Source organism: Macrosteles quadrilineatus, unplaced genomic scaffold (genome assembly GCF_028750875.1).
Source record: "Macrosteles quadrilineatus isolate MER2022 unplaced genomic scaffold, UCM_ALF_1.0 Scaffold_2__2_contigs__length_208266976, whole genome shotgun sequence".
NCBI classification, from domain to species: Eukaryota; Metazoa; Arthropoda; class Insecta; order Hemiptera; family Cicadellidae; genus Macrosteles; species Macrosteles quadrilineatus.
In genome coordinates, this window is record NW_026542595.1 from 31,006,568 (window position 1) to 31,031,912 (window position 25,345).

At 32.3% G+C, this 25,345-nt stretch overlaps 1 protein-coding gene across 1 annotated transcript; it reads left to right on the forward strand.

The window, feature by feature from the left end:
- Nucleotides 1–15,358: 15,358 nt before the first annotated feature.
- LOC128987748 (uncharacterized) lies at nucleotides 15,359–19,091 on the forward strand. Its single transcript, XM_054408755.1, has 3 exons — nucleotides 15,359–15,718; nucleotides 17,034–17,242; nucleotides 18,277–19,091. The coding sequence occupies exons 1-3, from the start codon at nucleotides 15,370–15,372 to the stop codon at nucleotides 18,394–18,396; spliced, it is 678 nt and encodes a 225-aa protein (XP_054264730.1). The 5' UTR covers nucleotides 15,359–15,369; the 3' UTR covers nucleotides 18,397–19,091.
- The last annotated feature ends 6,254 nt before the right edge of the window (nucleotides 19,092–25,345 follow it).

Here is a 25,345-nt window from a genome sequence, read left to right on the forward strand (position 1 = left end):
AACTTAAAATTTATTTTAATAATAAAATAATACCTTGATATAAAACTAAAAACAAGCTACCTCTCATCACGGGTCGTTGTTCACTTCAACAAGCAATGCTGACTCATGAAACTGTAATTGTTTCTGTCGTCTGCTGGACTTGTCACTGTCGTCTGTCTAGAAATGCGTTATTTTATACATTTAGACATGTCACAAATGCAATTAACATCGTGCAGTATTATGATTTTTCTCTTTTTACCTTTCTTTTAAGCCAATCTATGATTTCCACATTTTGTCTTTTCCATCACATAGAATATCACTGTAATTTGTTTATTTTCAAAATGAAAACAAGTTTTTTTTACTTAAAAGAAAGCAAATTAGAAATAAATGTGTACTACAATATTGTATACAGTTTAACTACTCTTATAATAATATTGCTCATTTTTTGAATAATTTTTTCATGATTTTTGGGGAGCTAAATCATCCATAGCTTAAGATATTTAGAGTAAACAATAGATTCCAGATACTTTAATATTAACATGAACTAATGTTGAATTTGATCATTTCGTCATAAAGGAATAACAGGTATACTTGTGTTGTATATTTTAATAAGTTTTTAACACATGTAAATCTAAATTAACATCGCCAGCGCAACTAATCAGCACACTAAGCCTTTTTAAGATTTGTTTGATGGTATTATTACAAAAATATTTCCATAAACAAGTCTTATTTATTCTATTCAAATAGCATTTAGGTTTGTCTTAGGTTCCCCTTGTCTACAGGGGAGGAAGCACGTGTTTGATTATCGGAAATGTTAATAGTATATGATGAAATGAATAAATTTGCTAAATGCGATTAAAACACATCCATAAAAACTACAGTTTTCATTTTTTTCTCTATAAGAATAAAATAAGAATTAATAAACTAAAAAGTTTTTTAGCGAATTTCCCATATATTGAATAAGCTATTACCGTAGGTCTCATGGTAAGATATAGACCCGGGACCGATTTACTTTTTCGTCTTTAGGTCCCCAGAGGCCAAAAACACCATCCGTTTAAATTTATATATATTTGATTTTGATGAAATTTGGTACAAACGTGTAAACCTACGTTTATTCGAACGATTTCGCGAACCAGCATAATCGGACAATGAGAACAGGGTTTTATGGGGTGAAAATGGGTTTTTCTCATTTTTGACCCTAAAAACAAAAAATTTGTAATTTCTTTCTAAACCATTTTGTAGAGCTTAAAAAATGAAATGATTTAGTATAATGAAGCGTTGTTGTATGCTTAACGGTCACGGAGAAAATAAAAAAAGTGTAATATAAAATTCCCATGTTATTCTTATGGAGGAAATGAAAACTGTTGTAGTTTACTTGTTTATGGATATATGTTGATAAAATTTGGCAATTTTTTTACTATTGACGTATGGTCATAAAAACAATTTTTACCTTCTAATAAATGTGGGTATAAAATAACCGTAGCAGCAAACGTAAGCACTCATTAAATCTAATGTTATCATAATTAAATGTAATCAGACAAGTTGAAATTCGCTTAGTCTGCAGGTTTGCTGTGGCAGTAGTATTTTAGTTTTCTTACTTCGGGATTAATCTAGTGGATTTTTAGACCCCACATTATATAGCTGTGATGAAAATTTGACATTTCCATGTTTCAAGGGTTGAAATTCTAAAAGCACATATACAGGGTGTTTAGTAGTCAGTGTCAAATATTTTAAGGCATTATTATGCACACAAATTTTGCTATAATAATACGCAATTTGGGTAGTTATATCTCACTCCTACTTTCGGCAACAGCCATTTTTAGAATTTTCTCAATTTCTTGACATTGCCTAATAAAACCTCATATTTCTCAACTTTTAACCAACATAATGATATTTTCAATGGCATTTTTAGAATCTTCATTACATTTTCTATCAAAACACCTATAATATGGTACAGCTAAACCCATTTAAAAGTTCTTAAATTTGACTTAAATAACAAATTTTGAAAAATCAATAAAAAGGGCGCTACAACTCGCTTAAGAAATTTTTTTACCAAGTCGTGTAAAAACTGTCAAATAGTATAAAAAACATATCTACATTTTAAGGTACAGTTTAAAATTATATGCAATATGTGATATGTTATGTCAGCCTAAGGGGAGAAATATTGCTTTAAACATAAAATTAATCATTTTTTCATTAACTGCAATCATTAATTACAAGAACGCATGTATTGAATGTTATGTGCAAAAGGTATCTGTATAATAAAGTTTACCCCAAGTAAACTTATAAAATCTAATATTTTAGTACATATTGAATACCATAGTACATAGTCAAAGGGCTTTGAATTATTTTATACCAGGTTAATATAGAGAATTTTATAAATGCACAAGTCGGAGGTAATTAAGATAATAAATATTTAACATTATTTTTAAAATTTAAGTTATTTTACAGAATAATTTTTAAATACAAGGTAATATTTTTTATATAATTGAATACAAACAGAAACATGGAAAAGTTGCACCTTAAGAGTTTTATGTGGTTAAAACTACCTGACTTTGCGTGTTCTTTAGATTTTCTTTATTGCTTTAACTGTAATCTTATAGGAAAGGGTTTCTCTCAACTTTTGTGCAACTACTGTCAATTATAGAACTTTCTCAAGTCCTCTTCACTGTATACATCTGTAGTATACACTTCACCATTAAGGAATGCCCAAACAAGGAATAAGATAGGCATAAGATCAGAGAATCTGGCTGCCCATGCAAAGGGTCTGTCTCATCACAAAAATCCATATGACTAAGTGTCTTACCACATTAGTGTAATGAAGAGGAGTGCTATTTAAATCTTTGTTTTACTTTTTATTTAAGTTTGACCAAAATCTATGTGATCAAAGACTGAACATAGGGTGTGTTACAAAAACCTAGATAGGTTTGTCGATTAAGTTTGTCGAATAAATATATGCCCCATTAAATCAATTGTTTGTAAAATAATTTACTTGTGCAGTAGGCCTATATGCATCAGAAATAATCTGTATTTAAGATTCTTAAGGTGTAGCTTATCCATGGTTTTGTATGTTTCAAATAAGAAATATATTAGGCCTACCTTGTATTTGAAAATTTGTTCGGTAGAATATTCTTAATTATGTACATATGATAAGTATCTTCGTAATCACAACTAACGTGTGTATTTATAAATGTCACTACTTTTACGAGACATTCAAAGCACTACAACTAGTTTGGGCTGTACTATACTACAGTATTAATTTTTACAAGTTTACTTGGGAAATACTTAATTATACAGATACCTTTTGCACACAACTTTTACTAAATGCGTTCTCGTAATTAATGAGTGCAGTTAGTGAAAAATGATGAATTTTATGTTTAATGCAAATTTTCCCCTTAGGCTGACATTACATGTCACATATTGTATATCATTTTAAAGCTTAAAATGTGAAGATGTTTTTTATACTATTTGACAGTTTTTAACACGGCTTGATAATAGATTTTCTCAAGCGAGTTGTAGCGGCCTTTTTATTGATTTTTCAAAATGTGTTATTTAAGTCAAATTTAAAACTTTTAAATGGGTTTAGCTGTACTATACTATACGTGTTTTGATAGAAAATTTAATGACGATTATAAAAACGCCATTGAAAATATCATTTTGTAGGTTAAAAGTTGAGAAATATGATTTTATTAGGAACAGTCCAGAAATTTGGAAAAATTCTAAAAATGGCTGTTGCCGGAAGTAGGAGTGAGATATAACTACCCAAATTTCGTATTATTATGGCAAAATTTGTGTTCATAATAATGCCTACCTAGTACCTATTAAAGAAATAAAATTGTAAAACCTATGAAGGGAATCAGCAATAGAAAAATATGAATTCGTACACAATACTTAGTAGAATCTTTTATTGACTGGGTAGTGTATGAATAAATTGATTCAATTGAAACTTAAATTAGAACTCAAATGTATCCTATTTAGGGCATTAAATACAAATAACACGAAAACAATTATTCTCACCCCTCCTGACATAAAAAATTACATTAAAACGATTCCACAAGCTGTACGATGTAATAATTGTTCCAAATAACACGTTGCCAGCTTTATTGCTTATTAGAAATGTTTGGCTAACATAAAACAAAGGAATTGTGAAAGATGTATCGTCTTACATTGTATTGCGTTTGCCGATTGTAATTCACAAATCTATAAAGTAGCTAAATCGTGTGTATAAAATGTCCCTCTGTCAAACAATGGATGGTTTTGTGTTCGTTCCGCCATATCGTAAAACACCAACACGATCGTTCCGGAATTTTACTCGAATGTTTTCTAAGCCATTTTGCGTTACAGGCTCAAATAATTTTTAGTGAGCTACGGCTACAATATCAAAAACGCCACCCAATAAGTTTTCTGTTTCTAATTCAGTGAAGATACACACAAATTCTAAATACAATACAACTGGTTTTACTACCTCTGTATAGTAAAAGTTGGGGACACTCAATCTTAGGGGAAAGAAATTATTAATTGAATTTTATAAATACGATATATTTCCGTTTCACTCCAGGCCTTCATTATTCCGAGGAGGATTTTGGCAGGTAAACTGTGATTGAATACAGCCTCGATGTTATATTGTACATGTACACTGAGTGTATAACCACTTCTTTATTTTTGTTTAATCTGTAAATAAATATAAAATATATTAATCAGACCTTGATAAATAGCACGATCAAATTAAACAATGCTACCAGCAAGAATAAGGTAACCTGACAAATAAATGTTTTTTTATCAACAGCGGTACAAGTGCTTTTTCGTGGTAAATTTAGAGAACATCATTTTCTTTTGTGCTCTCATCCCGTTGAGAATCATATCATAGAATATCTTTAGTTTGGTCAGGTCTAAACAATTAATCTCTATGTTCAATTTTAACTAAACATTTTTAGCATTGGAGCTGTGATAGTAATTAAAAATAGGTATTTACCTTCCAGGGATCAAGTTCAGATCGCGGCAATGTCAACCGGTACCGTGTGTACGACAGGCCTGTTATTCGTTGTAGTTATTCGTTGTATTTTCGTTAGTTGTAAAATGCTGTTCGTGTTATGTGTTTTGAATATGACGACGCTACTTCAGCTGAATGTTTTACGTCTGGCGATGGCATTATAATGCAGAAACGGCCGTAACTCAAGTTACAACAGTTTGAACTCTAGAGAGGAAGATAAATACCTATTTTTTATTTCAATTTTAGCCATTTTTATCATTTAAACTGAAAGGACAACTCGTACTTTAAACTATAGCATCTTTTGTGAAACGACCACTATTATCGTTACAAAAATACTAACGAAACAAATTTAACTAAGCCTGTAGTACAATCTGTGGGTAACTCATTCAACTATGATATTTTCTAATAAAACAATTGGCTCAAGCTAGTTTTAGAAATCCGGTGCCAACTTCAATATCTAGAAGTTGATGTTATTATTATTTAGATAAGCGAGGAATGCTGCAGTATACAGATATTTAACTATGTTTCCTCTGCTAGAGAATGAGATTCAAGCGTTAAAAACGTTCGAATCATAAGTGCTAATGAAGATCCAATTGAAATAATTAAAATATACACATCAGCTGGAGCAGGTCGCCATCACACAATGGCTGTAATGTGAGTGACGTCATCTGGCGCTTCTCCAACGCCTAATGGGCTTTTACGCCATTACAGACCCCATTAAAGTGGAGACGTATCATTTGCAGGCTTTTAACTGTGTTATCATTGATTTATGTCAATAATCGTACACGAATCAATATTAGTAAGCAATATGTGTTATCGAGTTATTTAGTACAGCGTAAGTTCAATTGAGATATAATATCAAACCTAATGAACCTTTGTAAGAATCGATTAGGTGCTTAAACAATTATTGGTTGCTGAGTACGTTGGAATGCCTTGACTTGAGAATTTGTCTCACTGTTTAAAAGTAAATGTACCGTATGCAATTGGTTTTCTACGAAAACCATTTTATTAAAAGAGAAAAAACCTTTATTAAATTAGTACGATGTCAGGTTTCCCGATTCTTGGACACTATAACCGAAATATAGTATTTTTGCTTTCTCCCCCTTGTAAAATATATTTCGAAAATTGTTTGGGATTACTACAACAATAATGTTATATACTAAACGTCTAATCAATATCAGCAACAATGACTAACTTTAACAGTTTTAACTAGATAAAGCTATTAAAACAATATTATGTATTGCAGTGGATAGAGTTAAACTCAAGGAAACCCTATAATGTAAACACTTAAATCGGAAAGGTGATTTCTGTTCGAATCGTTGGCTATTATTGACGTTCTTTTAAACATACGTGTATCGTACGAAGGCTGTTACAGCTATTTCAAACGTTGGTTTACTAAAACTAGTAGTTATAAAAAGGCTATGATTCCAAATTAGTTTAATTTGATCTAGGGGTTTTGTAGAATATACTAATTTGGAGCAAGGTCCAATCAATAAACACAGTTTGCCATTGGGCTTGTGTTACACTAACTGAGCTCTTGTTTTGTTCTTGGTATTGGAGCTTCCGGCGGTCTTACAGCTTAGTCTATCGATTTGTCTAAACTAATAATTAGCTTCCAAAAACAAACTCAAACGTTAACATACAAATGTTGATCTGTATGCAACTAATATCGTAATTATATGTTTGTTTTAGTTCTGAAACTGTACTTTAAAAGTCTTAGATAACAATTGCTTATCATTTGACTTACAGTTGGATTATTTTTACTAGAAGCTGTTAAGTGGTGGACAATCTTTGACAATGAACTTCTTTGTCTATTGTGTCATCATGTGATAAAATTTATCAAATTTTGAGATTAAATCATAACAAACAATCTGTTATTTCTATGGAGCAAATGACAAAACCATTGAAGATAGGCAATGTTAGATGGTAGCAATGTACTTACTACTATATATAATTCATCACTAATGCCCTAATTAATAGTTTGTCCTGTTCTACAGACAAAAATCCTCATTACTCTTTTAATTTAATGCCAGTTTAATTTTACAACAAATTACATACAATAGTTTAGTATTGTATTAAAATCAATCTCTCTAGAATTTGGATGACTTATTTATTCATTAGTTGATTTCTGATTGGAAACACTTTAATATACTAAATTATTTGTTTTTTTAAGCTCCTTAAAAAGACCTGGAGAGAAATTGGGAAACATATTGTAAACAAATCACGTGACCACCTATTTCTTTCATCCGAATATAGGTCTATACGATATGCATTTTAAATCCGATAATTTTACAATAAAACAGCGATTGTGTTGATTTGAAAAGCCTTGAAGAGGGTTTGGTGGTCGAATCACACACACTGGTAACTGGTTTAAAATATAGTAGCTAAACCACCTTCCATTGCATACTATCACTTACACCGTACCTCATTTTACGTCAGTGGCCACGGAACCCCAAGAGGATTTTGGTCTCCCGTTATAAATAAATAAGGTCTTTATTCATGAGCGAATTTCAGTAACAATACTGTTTTACAAATTGACTCAAGTCAGGACTAAAACTAAACTTGAATCAAAAAATTCGTTCTCTTCTATCCATTGCTTCTTTCTAATGTTGATCCCAGTCTGGAGAAGTTATTGTGATATTTTAATTCTTTATAACACTTTCATTTACCACGATATAGCAGAAGATTACCTGCTAATAGGCAAATGCCAATATAACCAAGCAGACTATTTGCTCGGTCGTTCATAAACTAAGTTCAATTTTGTACTCAGATTTCTTGACCGTAGTCCATCTGCCATGACATTGAACAGATAAATCTTCTTACCCTTGGATTAAATGCAAAACATACAAGCTAATTTATAGGCAAAACTCGACCTGCTGTACAGTTCTTGTTCCTCTTCGACTTAATAACCAGACAGTTTCAGAATACTTAAGTAATGACGACATACCTTAAACAAGAAAGCTACCCTAGTATAAGAAATGGCATGTTCTCGGAATATACCTAATGAAGGTTACTGTTGGAGATATGATATTAAGTAATGTTTTGTGAGAAGACGGCTTTAAATTAAATTTTCTTCTTCCTTTGTCAGTGGTCTGTGTCTACTACACTTTCCAGGCTTCGTCCGTCCTTTTGTTTTTACAATGACAACATATAGTTTATGAAAGGATATTATTTTTCAAGAAAATTTCAGATTTAGCATTTTATTCACTCTACTAAAACATTATAAGTGGTAAATTAATAGTGAATGCAGACACTTTATACATTATAAAATTAAATTTAAATTTAAAAAAGAAATATAAATTCATGCTATAAAATTGCGAATCTATTGAAAAGGGTATTTTCATAAATCTAATAACAATTAATAATATTTGACATTAATTTTACATGTTTATAAACGTGTTAAAGGCGAATCAAGTAGGCCTTCACAGTTTGTAGCACATATATTTATAGCATATATCTGTTTTCAAATGTACTCTTTAACCCTTTCAGACCCAAAAGATTTTCTGCTATAACAATTTTACCTTCAAATTCCTTTAATTTAAGGTCGAAAAAGATGCCAGATGGCATGATTCAAAATTTAGACTCTTGTTACATTTTTTACAACGTCCACAAAAATGGAGACTGGCCGTCAATGCTTGAAAATTTTAAGTAAACTGAATTGGATTGAAACATTGAATGGAATTTGATCAAAAAATTTGAATTACATTTGAAAATGTATAATATTTGGAAGATACTGTATTACCAATCGTCTTAAAAGCGTGTTGCCCAAATCATAGAACTTGGTGTCTTATTCCAGAAAAAAAAGTTATTGGAAATGCTACAAACGTACTATTATAAGTCTCCAGAGACGGAAGTGTAAACATTTTTAGTGATAGCTTCGTAGAGAATTAAATATCAAAGGTCCAAATAGATTGGTTATGTTGATTATTAAATAACCTTTATAATAATAAAGTTTGTTCAGCTGAAAATAAAGTTTCACAGAAACGTGGTGTATAATGTTTTGAATTCTTCCACTACAAGTTTGTTTAAGGTTTGGTTAATTGTAAATGTTGAGCCATGGAATATAATAAACGTGGAGAGATATTCGCACACATTCGCCACGCAAAAGTTGAGTTTTGGAATTAAATGTCTACTTATGTTGGCTGAATAAATTATTATACGCCGACTACTACACACAAAACTATACAGATTTAATGGAAAATGAACTCATTATAGCTTACAAGCCCATTATTAAAATGTATTCTTGACAAATAAGAGACAGTTTTGGCCAATCATATAGGTGTTATCCTGTGACTAGTAAACAATTATACAAACACATTAATAATGTTTTGTAACTGAAAGGCTTTTTGCTGTTATTTGAACATTTGTGTATCGCTGGGGAAAGAAATGTACTATGGTAAGATAAGTAAACTATTCAGCTTTATGCACGTATATTCAGAAGATATTCGTAAAGTATACTTTCAAAAATAAATATTTGAATTTATTTTATTTTTTACATCTTAAAATTTGATTGTGTAAATAGACTTGTAATATCACATGTGTAGGCTAAGCCAAACAAATGTCACACCACAATAACTATAAAACTTGTCATACGAATTAAATTACTAAAATACTCCTTTAAAATTAAAAGCCATTTTATAATAATTTATGTTATAAGTGAAATTGAGTCGTGAAGTAAAACAACGGTTATATAATGAAAAGCAAACACAATTTTTGTAATTTATTATAAAAAAATGATAAAGGTCATAGAGTAATAGGGTGGTTGGTTGTCATCATCTGAGACATCACTGTGTTTCAATATTACAGACAACAGCAGCACGTACACTCACCACATGTCTTCATTCGCTTGACGTGGATATGAGGAAACGTGTGTCTTTGTCTGTGAATTGTAATTTTTCTTCTTCTTCTTCTTCTGCTGATGGATATTCGTGAGCTTCATATTTTACAACTCATCCAAGGGGTATTAGTTTCGTCAGATGTAAATCAATATTATTATAATTTACCTGTAATTGCTTCAGCGCTTTACTTCAATCAAAATCCATGTACTTTTTCCTAGTATAAAAACACATATCATCAAACGATAACATATTAGCAGTTTACAAAAGAAATATCCTAAAATATACACACATAAATAGAATATTATCACGCTAAACCGAATGCCAAATAATAGATGGCAAATATGTTCCCATCTAAGAAGATTTGTATGTTATTTACAAAACTGTCTTTACATTTTGTGGTCAAAATGTAAAAAAAATCATTTAACTTAATAACCTACACCGTTGAGCTTTGTATTGTGGAAACTAAATAATAATTCTATAAAATCTATTGAACCTGGGTATATGATGTTTGACAAACATAAACCCTATACTCTGACGTTTCTATAGTAAAAGTACTTTACAAGTGCATACAATTGAAAAAAGCGAGTAACGTATTATCTTAATTCAATGGCGCCGATGATTCTTCCATGTTTGTGGCTGAGGAGGAACCATTACCATGTTTTAGCCAGTACTGAACTTTGTAGAATGTTTTATTTCATGCTAGTATCACTAAAATAGCATTGCCTTCGTATCATGAAGAGGATCCATTATAACAATGACCGTTTCTCTTAGAGCAGAAAACAGTGTATTACACGGTTAAATATTGGTCACTTGTGATCAATGACTAACTAATCTTAAGTGAAATGTTTAAGTTTTAAATAATTCCAGCAATTTGTACAGTAAAGCATTAAATCGGCAACAATGATTTCATCAAGACACCTTAAGTAATAATTGATTGGTTGTATGCACACAAGCATAGCTTGTAAAAATATCTTCTAGCATAATCCATGATTATGTATTGTATTTGTGTATTATTAAAAACCGTGAATAGACTTTTTCAGTAACAGCATTGCAATATATGTACCTATAGATGTCTTCGCAAGTGTGTGTGCACAAGAGGATATATGTAATTTATGATGTTGTATTGAATTGAATACTATAAGTCTAAGCAATCGCTTTTAGCCACAATAACGCCTCGGGATTCCAATTCAGAGATCAAAAGACAAGGTCAGTTCAGTTTGTGTTACAGATGGCTGTAGGCTTCAATCTGTGTTTATCTAATACTAGTAGCATTGGGTTTTACCATCCTGATTATAATCTCCTACAACCCATTTCAACCCTCAAGTACATACACCTACAGTCTACTGACTCTATTGACGTCTTTACTGCTCATTTAAAAACACTAGTAACTTCACTAGCTGGCTACTTTGTTTATTGATATAATTCGTGGAGATTTAGATTGTACAAGGACAATTTTCCAATGGCAGTTTGAGTTGAATCCTACGACGCTTACGGTATACATTATAGTCCAAGCATATAAAATAAATCAATGTCGATAGCCAAATTATCTATATACATAGTTCATACGGCAAATATATATTATAAATTATGTAAACTCTAAATAATAAGAGTAAATTTAAAGTTAAAAAGTATGTATGCATTATAATCGTAATGACTCAACCAAACTAGCACACTCACGATTCGTGCTGAGCTAACCAGACAACAGTCGACAGTATCTGTGTAGAAAAGAGATTATCCTCTGTCAACCCAGGCTTTCTGTCCAAGTAGAAAGTATATGAAATTGCACATATAAGTGAGAAATTTCCCTAATTACCACAACATGGTTGTCGCTATAACATTTATTTCAGTAGTTTTAATGATACATTTTGTTATGATAACTACTGTGAATGCGAGTAAATGCGTGTAACTGCATATTATGAGAGGTAGAATTTACCTGAAACCTACTTCTTTCCTTCAAGCGAATCCTAACTATTAGGCTAAGGGTTTTGTTTGCAAAGTGTACATACGTATTTTTTTATTACCAAATTTTAAACTATTTTATAGAACTTAAAAATAAGCAATTTCCCCAATGGTGTTTGTACTACACCAGATTGTCATAGGTGAGGTGTTTTGGAGTTTTAAAACTGTTAAACATGTGTGTTTTTTTATTATACTTTTAAAACAAAAAAATCGCATTTATTTTTAATACATTTTTTATATTAAAGCGATGTTGTATGATTAAAGGTTACGGAGGAATGTCAAACAATTGTATATTTAAATGTTATTCTCATGGGGAAAGATAGAACCTGTAGTTTGCTTGTTTATGTATATATTTTAAACTAATCTGGCCGATTTATTCATTTCATAGAATACTATTAACATTTTTCATTAAAACCCCCTCTTTCCTTCTTAGTAGCAGGAAACCACGGTACTCGTAAAATCTAATGGCATTTAAATAGGTAGGGAATAAATCTGACATGTTTAAGGAAATATTTTTGTCAAAATCCATTATGACAAAAGTAGGCCTAAATCCGGCCAACATTCTCTTAACCTGCAGGTTTGCTACGACGGGATTATTATAAAATATAAAAATGAGTATAGTTAGTAGCGCATTTTAACACATTTTAATTACGAATGTTTATCAACTGTTTAAGCCAGTAAACGTGAGGGTGTAGGCCTAAATTGAGTCTCCGGATCCGTCAACATTTTCTCATGTTTTGTGGTTGACGTCAAGACAGGCCCGGGGATTATTGCATTCCCAGGCAAAAGTTGGACGTCAAGCGTACGTCGTTCCTAAGCGTCTTTGTCCAACTTAGAATTTCTTTGAAAGTGGCTTAAAAGAATGCTTATTCGTGAGTACAATTGAGTAGTCCTAAAGTAAGAGTATATTTACCAACTAATAGTATCATATCTTGTAACACATACATTTTGCAATACCTGTTAAGTTTTTTTTTTTACTAAAATAAGTAGCCAATGTTGGGAATGATAAGTAAATTTGTAAAAATTATATTTGGACCCTACAATTACTCAAACACCTTTTTTTTAATCACTTTATTGGTTTTAGACTCTTTATTTATGTTAAAGGCGAAGCAGTATCTACAAAATTTCGACAAACATAAAACGCATAACATGTTTGTACGCGCATAAAAACGCATGCAAATAACATTTAAGACTTAAACATTCAATAATATACCAGCTTTAGATTTTTTGTTTGGTAGGCAAATACGTCCGTATTATTTAGTAATACTGTATAGTAAACGCGTATGAAGTAATTATTATTAATTTATACAGTATATTATAAATACTATAGTTTAAAACAAGTTGTTAATTTTCAGGTATGGAGGCCAGCTGAGCACTCATTGGCCCAAGCAACCATTGGTAAATGCACCAGTAGCTGACAGTGCTCCAGAAGCTGACAGTTTGAGTTTCTTTACATTATAATGTGGTCTCTTAAAAATATGTACACATGATTGCATTGTTAGAAGAACATATGTTTATTCTTTATTTGTTTAAAAACAAATCAGTGAAATTTAGCCCATACTCGCTGAATGGTGGTGGTTTGAAAGCGACCCAGTCTGTACACATCACATTTAGTCGATTCCCTTTATGAAATTGTTAAGAAGATAAGTTTGGTTTTTTGTCATTTCGCTAAATTTCTTAAATAGTATTAATGATTAGGCTCATTATTTTTTATCAATTATACCTTTGTTGACAATTTCATGATAAAATTGGGGTGTTAGGGGTTTTGGATTTAAAATTATATCAATGTCAGGCTTTGGTACACAAAAGCCATACAAGTTCCACTTGCTGACAGGGGATATTTGCTACTTGCACAATATTAAATTGGTTTTACCCATCGAAATTTGCATGCTATTTCACACATTTGAATTTTTTAATTAATAAGCCAAATTATCTTAATTTTTTTTTATATATATAAAACATATATATTTTTTAATGTAAATATTTTTTATTTTTAAATATGTAAAATAAATTTTCTTAATAACGTTTTACATGATTTTATAATTTAATTATTAAGTTAGATTTTATTCGTCTTATAAATTATAAAACCCTTAGGTTTAGCAGCTATATAGTATATAGTACATTTATAGTTCCAGTGTCAGCTACTGGGACAACTGACAGTCAGCTACTGGTACAAGCACTTTTTCACTGTCAGCCACTGGAACACGTACAAAGGTTGAAATAAGTTTAAAAATGTTATTAAATATATTTTAAAAAAAAACCTTTTTGTATGACAAATTTGAAAACTACACTAAATTTAGAACCACATAAAATCCGTAATATCTCTTAAGTTCCTATTTATTCAAAACCACGGATTATTAAGTGCGTATAGTTTCTTATACTGTCAGCTACTGGTGCGTTTACCTTAGCACTCATACCTTGAATCTGAACAATTCAGAATAACATTCGAGTTTTACACAAATGATAAGTTTTACATGAGGCATTTAGTTGCATTACTTGATGCTTGATCAAACCTAATTGTAAATCATATTTTCAAGGCTCTAATGTTCATGGTGTTAAAGAATAACCCATATTGACCATCAACGTTTCTGAAATCAAGTATATATTGTCTTCATACTCTAATTGATACTAGGATCAATCAAAATAATGATACAAAATAAAAATTAAATTAGAGTGATCTCAAATATGTCCTTTTGTTATTTTGCAATGTAAATAAATGTCACAGCTTTTGAGCTATGGTAAGAGTTTAAAGCTTGATGATCATTTTGTTGCATGGAATCATATACCAGGTCTCCCACAAATAGAGTACATTTTTTTTTTACAAAACCGACGCATCGAATACGGTGCAAACGTAAAACTTTACAGCTACACCTAAGTCATGTGAAATAATATAGCCCACACAGTTACTCTTGATTCCGACCACTCGTAACAAAATGGCGCTCCGTTGGAAGAATTATGCGTTTTCGTTAAAGTAATTGTACTTGCAATACCATTTAAAAAATTTTTTTGATTTGATGCCAAATTATTTCAGTAAATAGCTTTATGAAATTAAAAGATTAGCGGTATATCATAAATGCAACAAATTTGATTCATAACGATCCAGAATTAATCACATGTATGTTATAACTGTTGAGTTTAAGTTTATGACGTCTTCGGTACATCTAGTATAGGCCTATTGATTCAAAAATAAAAACTTTTCCGTGGAGCACCCTGTATGTTTAATGAGAATTTCTGTCTCAATTGAAAATCCCTTAGTATTAGTGGCTTTGCACGACTTTATAATCAGAGGTGTAGGCATAGTAATATTTCAGATCATTCAACTTAACAGGGTTTTATTGGCTTAGTCTGCAGGTTTGCTGCAGGGGGATGTTTACTTTTTTCTCATGGGTAGTTCTTAGTTTGTTACCAACTAACTCATGTTGAGCCGATATTAGCTTTCAAAGCCCCATTGTAAATGATCGCACACCATTAATCTCAATTACGGACAAAGCAATACTAATTGGACTGTTGATGATTGGATATGCCCCGTATCACGGCGGCCAGTATATATACCTTCCACAGTGTGTGTTAGCAGTCAGTAGTCAGTGGTCAGTGGTAGCAGAGATGGCAGCAGCATCAGCAGCATTGTGTTCTGTGGTGGTGGTGGTGGCGATGTTGGTGACCACAGTGGCTGCCAGTGACGTAATGAGTGACGTCATCAAGTGTGGTGGTGACCAGGACGCATCCTCGTGTCTCAAGATGACGGCTCTCAGACTGCTGGACACGGCATTGGCCGCGGACTCTCTGAGACTCACTGATGACGTCACTGTGGACCGTCGACCTGACGTCACTGTACCTCGTCACTTTGGTCCTCAGAACGTCACCTCTCTGGACGGCGTGCTCCTGGACAGAGTGTACGAGCTCATCACTACCAGGACTGTCCACGTACACGAGCAGCCCGAGGACGCCGAAGGTAATGGAAAAGGATTAATCTGTTTATTATAAAAAAGTAACTATCAGAAAAATTTTATTCTGCGATACAGTAATTAGAAACCAAAGTAAAATATAAACCGGGAAAACGTCTAAATGATTTTATTCAATTTTCCATTCGTGGAGAAAGCAACGTATTATTACACGGCAGTACCTAACATTTAGGATACTTGATCATATCCCGTTATCATCACTAGAAACATAAAACACAACACTATTGCCATGTCACGTATCATTCCGCTATACCCATGTTAACGCTTAGTCAGTGGATGGATACAATATCACAAAGCTGCAAAAAGAACATTATCTTTTAAATGTATGTTTTTAATTAGAACAGTAATATTAAATTCCACGCAAACGAGCCACTTCAGCGCTCATCATTATCTGAATATTTCACATGGAAAGGCCTGACATGATTAAAGCAGTGTCTGGAAATTAAAGTGCACGTCCTTATTTTGGTATTTTTGTTATTAAAAATTTATATGTGGTATGTCATTTATGGAGAATTGAAAAATTGCTTTATAGCTTTGTGAATTCTCTTAGTAAAAGTTGTGATTTAGCATTTCAACTAAAAATAAAAGTAAACATCTTTATATAAATTTAAATGAATATTGAAAACATAATATTTGTATTTAAAATTAAATATAAAATTATCTGTTGTTGTTTCAAACTGTTGCTCCGATTAGTTAAACAAAACAGAACGTTGTCATCACGAATATTGAAAACTTAATAGAGCCATCAAGATACTTGTTTTTTTGTATATTTTTTTCTGTCGTTCTATAGGTTAAAAAGTTCATGACCTTACCAGACCTTACCAGGCGTAACCAGACGTTTTAATTGCCATACGATACTAGGTTATGTGTTGAAAAATGTTTAAAAACAAAACCTATTGGGTCCTATCATAGCCATTAAATATTACTATCTTCAATATGCACAATTAACATCACTCAAGAGGTGTCAGACTTATCAATTAGTCAGGACTACTTATACATCTCAGTTTCCTATGGCATTATGGCGGTATTTACCTACCTATTCTATACTTACTAGAAGCTATATACATTTATTTATTATGTTTAGATTACATTTACTTTAGGTTGTAAATATGTAATTGCTTATTCGGTGAAGACAGTTTCCCGAAGTTCAAACCGATGAAATTTATGCTTACGGTTTCTTGACCAATGTAATAAAATTGAAAACAAAACACCATATCTTTGTGGTACTGATTTATTCTATGGAAGCTTGATTTTAATCTTAATTCGTTTATACCATCAAGATTCTTATTCTTTCTATGGCTGCAGGTCGAGGTAGGAAGAAGAAGAAGGGTGGTGGCATCTACTTAGCCATGTTCGGTGCTATGGGAGTGATGCTGCTGAAGCTGGCCTTGGCCACTCTGGCGCTGCTGTCTGGCAAGGCTCTGCTGATAGCCAAGGTGGCGCTGCTGCTGTCAGCCATCCTCGGCCTCAAGAACTTGCTGGCGCATCAGCCGCAGGAGAAACACGCACCTCAGGTTAGACATGTCGTACAGTTTTTTAGACTCGTAGACACTAAATACACCACCTTTCTATTAAATAGACTGCAATGATAAAATAGTATTTTTCCTAAAGTATGCCTACTCAGTGTATGGTTTCAAGCACACCAATGTGCAGTAGCATCTGCCTAAAGTGTATTGTAAAGCAGTTTTGGCGATTCTGGGGTTAGTCTGAATATGTATTTGATTTGTTTTATGATCCATACAAAGACATTTATACAACCAATTGATTATCAATAACGTGGTGGAGTTAATATACTTATTATGAATTAGTTTTAAAATTATTACTTTCTTATAAATAGGTCCTTTGTCCAAACAAGTGGACACATTTTGTAATTCTGGATCCATCTTAACGCCACGTCACGCCGCGCCGGTTGGTTGAATTTAGTGTATTGTTAAGAATCAGTTTTGAAATGACTTGAATGTTGGTAAAACAGTCTTATAGACTTTGACTTGGACGGGTGGAGGTAATGGGTATGGTTGAGCTTGCTAACATCATCAAACATCAATTAATGAAAATTACCAACTATTTTTGGTTCAGATACCATTTATAAGAAATATGAATTTACTATACGATTCCATACGCTGATATGCCGAATATTGTGAATACTTTAATTGTCACACTAACTAAGAGGTAATTCAGGTTGCTCATAATCTGTGATAGAGTTAGCAGCCAATCAACTCCTCTAATCAAATCCCGCCAATCACCAATGGGTTCTATCTATGTGATAATAACGCTCTCTAGGACTAACCTGAAGCAATGAGTAAAACAGTTCCGAGCTAGAACCTAGCGTCCTAGGCTGTAAAGATGGGACAAAAAAGGTAGCATCTTTTCTATGAACGCATAACTAACTGTCTATCTAAAAAATGTACACTATTTTTAAATGTTACTCAGTCAGTTATTTGACAACAAATTTGACTTGTGGCGCTGAATTTTAATTTGAAATTGGTATTTGCCTTGTTCATAGACATCTATTTATAAAGTTTTTTATTCAAAGATCGTTTGTTATCAGGTTATCTACGCAGAGCCCGAGGCCCCTCACTCTGCCTGGTCCCGCAGTACACAGGTTCCCGAGGCCGCACATGATATTGCCTACAGAGGTCAACGTTCCCTACACGCTCGTCGTTCCTAATTGTTTCCTCTATCCACAGTCACCCCAATGTGTATCTAACAACTGTTTTTACACATTTAGTCGTGCATCTAATAGATAGTGTCGCATTGCATAGTATATTAAACAGATGTCACACAATTCCTTATCATTCCTGATCATTCTCTCCCCACAGTCATCATAATCTTTTACATATCTCGGTCATACAGCCCTTACATCCCTTATATAGCTCCCTTGGATGAGTTGTCACATAACATGTAATGTTGAGGTATTTTTTACACATTTATTATTTATAATCATTCTCCACACATAATCATCTCCATATGTTAAACATTTTAGTCACCAAGCCATCAAAACTTAAATCACACACTTTATTCGGCATTATTGTTCCATTCACTCTCGTTAGTCCATTCCACAAAACGTACCACAATTTCCTTTTAATAATTCTTTGCTGCACACTACGATATTTTCGTTACTGTTTCATGTTTATCACGAATACTAGAACAGACACGGTATGGATCGTAAACATAAACAAATGATGTTACTGAACCAAAAGTAAACATTATTTAACTTTGCTCAAATAGAACTGTATAAACCAAAATTTTAATGCTACTAGTATAGGGTTCGGGCCAGAAACGTTATTTGTTTATGTTTATGATCCATACCGGTTTGTTTAAGTATTCGTGATGTGTATATAGTAGTTTAGTTCCTAGCATTAGCCTCGAAGTAAAATTTTTAATTATTGTTATTTTATTTGTAAGTGTTTATTTATATTCTGTTACACTAACTGTTTTACTTGTTACAATAAATATTTCTTTAAAAAATATTGTTTTTTCATAATCCGAAACATGTTTTTCGTCATACTGCAGCAAGGACAGCCGTTTTTTATACATTGTGTACTCTCTAGGGACACAGGGTTTGTTAACAGGTTGTAAATCATGATTGTGACAATCGCATGAAGGAATACAATCACAATAAACGAAAAGAATGAATAATTTACTAAACAACTACTTTTTTACATTAAAAGAATTCAAAACAAGCTGGAAATCGTTATGAGAGGTTATCTTTACATCTTTTGTGAAGCTTTATTTATATTTAGGAAATTTGTGTGTTATTTAGTAAGAGGGTTGGTTAAGAAAGGTAGTAAACGTTTTGTAGATTTTTGCTAATAGTATTTCTTTTGTAATTTATGTGGTAAGCTACAGGTACAGATGCTTGACTAAAATTTTAGGATTATGGTAAAACATTTGTTTCATGCAAAGCGTCAATATCTAGTAATTGTTATTCCACTGTATGTTGTTAGATTAGCCCACCTATGTGTTATGTTGGTATACTTTAATGCTTTTCTTTGAAATGGCGACCATACAAAGTAGGTATTTTAAGCCAAGTATGAATGGAGATGAGTGTAGGCAAGCATGTTTCTTAAAATCCGTTTTCTCAGTTCGTGTGCATGGCAGGAAAAATATATGCATACCGTTAGGAAGATATGTAAATGTGCAGAATCCTTTTATAAATTAAAATAGGCTAAAAAATACACAAAAGTGAATATAAAATTTAAAAAAAATTAACTTGGGCCTTATGGGTTGTTATGCTGGTGACTATATAACAACGAAATATAAACAGAAAATCTAAACGAATGGAATAAATTCCAATCACATGTTTTATTTACAGCTTGGGGTGAAAATAGAGAAGTTTGTACATTACATATTTTTGGTTGAGTTTTTGACCACTGGACGACATCTAGTTCTTTTGGATTTATTGTCATTAAAATATAGGTAGTTTGAAAGTAAGTAGGTCTACACCTTTAAACAAGTTTATCTTTTAAAAAATCATAGAGTTACAGCAAGGTATTTTTAAACACACACGAGCACCACTTGTATACTGTAATGGCTGCCTAGAAAAATTTAAACTCCTTATCTACATAAAGGAAAACATTGTAGGCTACTTCACCAGGTGTTAAAATTGAGTTTCTATTCTTAAATTTATAATAGATGTGTAACTAATTTATACAGAAGATCTAAAGAGCAGCATTATTCTCTTCTCGGTGTCTTGCAAAGTACGGGTAAAGTAACTCGTCTCAATAAATATTTGTATTTACTAATTTATCAGATTTTATGTTGCATAACTGTTTGGGAGTGAACAAATTTAGAGCTGGTTTTTATAAACATATTTCTTGATATTTCAAAATAGTAAGCTAAAATTTTACTTACTGTGTGTAGGTTTGAAAACAATAATATTTAGGCTATTCTTAACTCACCAAGGGTGTGACTTAAAAGTGGTAAATAAAGAAATCATAAGAAATTTAAATTGTATTTGTGGTCACTGACGCTCTTTGAGGGGAAAGTTAATTTGAGTGATTGTGATTGTTGTGGTTTGGTTAAGGCTTATTGAGTTAAATGTTATTGGGACTGAGAAAATGCTAAAAAGTACTGAACAATTAGCAACAATTCGTTAATGGGGACAAGTAAGTAAGTTCGCCTCGATCGTACAACTTGAGTTCGGGGCAAAAAGAGTCACTTTACGCCCTTGTGATGAAATATACTGTTAAGTATTATTTTACTTTGAACACTTTTAGAGACTATGTTTATTTACGATACCTGCAGTTGGTTTAGATTGAACTGCATATTATACATCCTTTGTTATTTTAATGTTTCATGATCACCGCACGAACGAATATATATGGCTAAAATGTACCTACGTTTAAATAAAAGAATAAATATGCATAAAATGTTATTTTAAATGATGTTTCTTCTTGTTGCACTGGGTCTCCCTATAATATTTATTCCTGACTACTTAATGAGTATTTTTCAATCAAGAATGATGAATTGTTTTACAAGAAGCAATTTGTTTCGGTGAAAGGCCAGCTTATCTAGCAATCTCCTTATCTGACGAGCCTTAATCTAGACAAAAGAGCGTTCTTTCTCTGAGATAAATAATGGACTTGTCTGGATGAAAAATGTACTAGGATTGAGTTAACTTGATTGAAAAGAAGTTACACTATTGTGCAGAGATCGATAAGCTATTGAAGTCACAAATTTCCTTAACGGCATCAGCTCTTGTAAACAAAGTCTTTTTTGCAATTTTTTCGTTTTTCTTTTTCATTTTTTAATGTTTTTGTTACATTTAGTCAAATATTTATATTCATCTTCAGTCTATTAATTTAATCTTGAAATGTTGGAAATTAAATAAATATGATGAACTGTACAGAAATTGCTGTATAAAATCATATTTATAAAACATAGTCACATTCAAGATCAAAGTTCTTCGATTTTAACGAATTTCCCATATAGAGAATAAGGTATTGCCGTCCGCAAAATTGCCATGTTATTCCTATGGAGAATTAAAAAAAAAACTGTTGTAGTTATCTTATTTATGGATATTTTTTTATCAAGTTTGGCAATTTCGTTTATTTCATACTAAGCAATCAACACATTTCAATTTTTACAAAAACCTCAATACCTTCCCTGTAGCAGCAAACCTAAGTACTCATTAACATTAATGTTATTTAAATAGGAAATAAATCTGAAAATTGTAAGGGAATATTTTAGTAGAAATCCAGCCAGACAAATGGTCTACAAGGTTTGCTTCGGTGGGGGTATTTCTCCTTTTTTACCCTCAAAAGATAAAATTTCCCAATTTATCTCTTAACCATTTTGAAGAGCTTAAAAAACAAATGATTTATCATATTGAAGTGTTTTTGTACAGTTAGTTTTTGTTACAGAGAAATTTCAAAAAGATTTTAATTTAAAACTCCCATGTTATCATTTTGGAGGGTAAGTAAACTTGTTGTAGTTTGGTTGTTTATGGATATACAGGATGGCCATGAATTATTGGATATGTTTTAAGATTCAATAGATAAATAAACAAGCATTTTAGAAACACGGGAATGTTTTCATTAGATAGAAAATTTAAAGCGGTTTTATACAGTAACTGCAAACAATTATTTTTTAAATGTCAATAATCCTAAAAAGTAGTTATAAAAAGTCTTATTGTAAGTTCACAAATAAATGTTCTGTGGCTAAATATATGGTACCACTATGTCTATACTCGTTTAAACTATGGTACTACTACAACATGGCCAAAGGGTGTCCAGCCTAAAGTTTTCCAATAGCTAACTTTTTAATTTTAAATCTATAAACAACTTGTTATGGGGGACTTCCCTTTATTTTTTATTCTGCATTTTGGGGTGATTTCGAAATTTTTATAAATGGCCGCCATTTTCCAATATGGCGGACAACTTTGTTTTTTCTTATGGAACACCCTGTATTTTATGGTGTTTTTGGATACTACAGGTTATTTTAAGACATTTTCGTTCTTAGGTATTTTTTCATAAAACCAATGGTTAAGAGATATGAACGGTTAAAGTTTATTTTCCGCCATAAGAAATGCCTTAAGTTTTCCAATAGCAAACTTTTTTATTTTAAATCTGACAAACAACTAGTTATGGGGGACCCCCTTTATTTTTTATGCTGCTTTAAGGTATTAATTTAAATTTTTGAAATTTCTCGCCAGTTTTAAAAACGTTTTTGTACTTGGTATTTTTTTTCCTAAACCCAACCAATCAGGCTCTAGTGCATTTAAAGGTTTAATTTCACTGCTACTTTCACGGAATCATATGGTCATCAGGCACAGCTGTGCAACAATGGAAATTACACATGTTCAAGTAAATTAAAAGTATGAGGTTTCCTGTTCCTGTTTATTCATTATTGTGGTGGTATATGCTGTCTTAGGAGTACAATTTAATGTGAGTGTGTATATAGTTCAGTGTTTTATTGCCGTTATAATGACTTTTAACGAACAAGTGGATATGTTATTAATCCTAGGGGAATGCCACAAAAACAAAAGAACCGCTGCTGAACTGTATGCCACTCGTTTTCCTGACAGGCGGCATCCATCAGATATGAGCTTTTTACACCTTGAAAAAAAAAGCTCGTTTAACAGGCAACTTAGGTCCCAAAAAACGGAATCGAACACATCCTATCACCAATGTTGATACCGAAGCAGATGTTTTGGCTTCAGTTTTGGTTGACCCGCATCTCTCTACTCGAGAAATTGAAAGGTATACTAATCTAAGTAAAAGTTCAGTTTCAGTAATATTACGGAAACACAAATTTCACCCATATCATGTCATTCTTAATCAGGAGATACGAGAAACTGATTACCCTAGAAGGTTAGAATTTTGCACATCGATGACAGAACAAATCCAGTTGCAACCTCGTTTTTTGTCAACTGTTTTATTTTCAGACGAGGCAACGTTCCTCAGCACCGGGCATTTAAACAGGCATAATATGCATTATTGGTCTACTGTCAACCCTCACTGAATGCAGACTATTGACCATCAAAGAAAATGGTCAATAAACGTGTGGTGTGGTATTTTTGAAGGCAAAATTGTCGGACCTCACTTTTTCGACGGCCCGCTGAACGGACCCGACTACGCTCACTTTATAGAACACCACCTTCCTGCACTTTTAGAAATGTTTCCTCTTCAGGCCAGACTGGAAATGTGGTTTCAACAGGATGGTGCTCCACCACACTTCTCCAGAGTGGCTAGAGAAGCCGTCAATGATATGTTTGAAGGATGTTGGATAGGTAGAGGAGGCCCAGTTGCATGGCCTCCAAGATCGCCAGATCTCACACCACTAGACTTTTGTCTTTGGGGTGCGATTAAAGACAAAGTGTTTAAAACCCGACCAACGACACCTGCAGACATGAAGTGCAGGATCCAGGCCACCTGCAGAGACATTGATGAACAAACCATTATTCATTCGCAAAGAGCACATGAAGAGCGCTTGGCCATGTGTATTGACCAACATGGTGGGTTGTTTGAGCATCTAATGTAGAACTAGGATTACTGAGCTCTCTTGTTGTGAACGTGTACATAATTAAATCTAAATGTTTTAAACTGTAAATAAATAAAGATAAGCTGTTATTTCCATTAAAAAACTGTGTTTTACTTACCATTGAATTTGAAATTTTTTAGAACTCAAAAACTGCTTAAACTGATTTTACATAACTATACATAGAATTTTATGTTGGGTTTAGGAAAAAAATACCAAGTACAAAAACGTTTTTAAATCACGTTTTCTACCGAAAATCGTAATAAAATACAGGGTGTTCCATAAGGAAAAACAAAGTTGTCCGCCATATTGGAAAATGGCGGCCATTTAGAAAAATTTCGAAATCACCTTAAAATGCAGAATAAAAAATAAAGGGAAGTCCCCCATAACAAGTTGTTTGTCGGATTTAAAATACAAAAGTTTGCTATTGGAAAACTTAACGCATTTCTTATGGCGGAAAATAAACTTTAACCGTTCATATCTCCTAAACCATTGGTTTTATGAAAAAATACCTAAGAAAAAAATTTCTTAAAATAACCTGTAGTATCCAAAAACACCATAAAATACAGGGTGTTCCATAAGAAAAAACTAAGTTGTCCGCCATATTGGAAAATGGCGGCCATTTAGAAAAATTTCGAAATCACCCCAAAATGCAGAATAAAAAATAAAGGGAAGTCCCCCATAACAAGTTGTTTGTCAGATTTAAAATTAAAAAGTTAGCTATTGGAAAACTTTAGGCTGGACACCCGGGTATACCCACCACTGGTGAATAAAACGACCGCCAGATCTAGGGTTAAACCAAAGTATCCTTGCATATTTTATCTTTGCTATATTTACCTCTTTCAGTATTAAGTTTTGGAGGTTATTACATCATATTAGATAGCTCTTGACAATATAATATTGTTATACAATATTTTTTTCAGGATAGGCCTACAAGAGTCTAATGCAGGTATTTAGTGTCTGTAAAATCGTTGAATATCCCTCTTCTGGAATAGTTTTTAACAAAAACGTGATTAATAGTTCTTGGAGGTTATCGGCCATCTTGGATTTCTTCCGCACTATAAACAGATACCAAAGTCGTTTTAGTATGAATTGCAGAGTCAAAGAAGGATACAGTTTAAAGCTAACTATTTTGT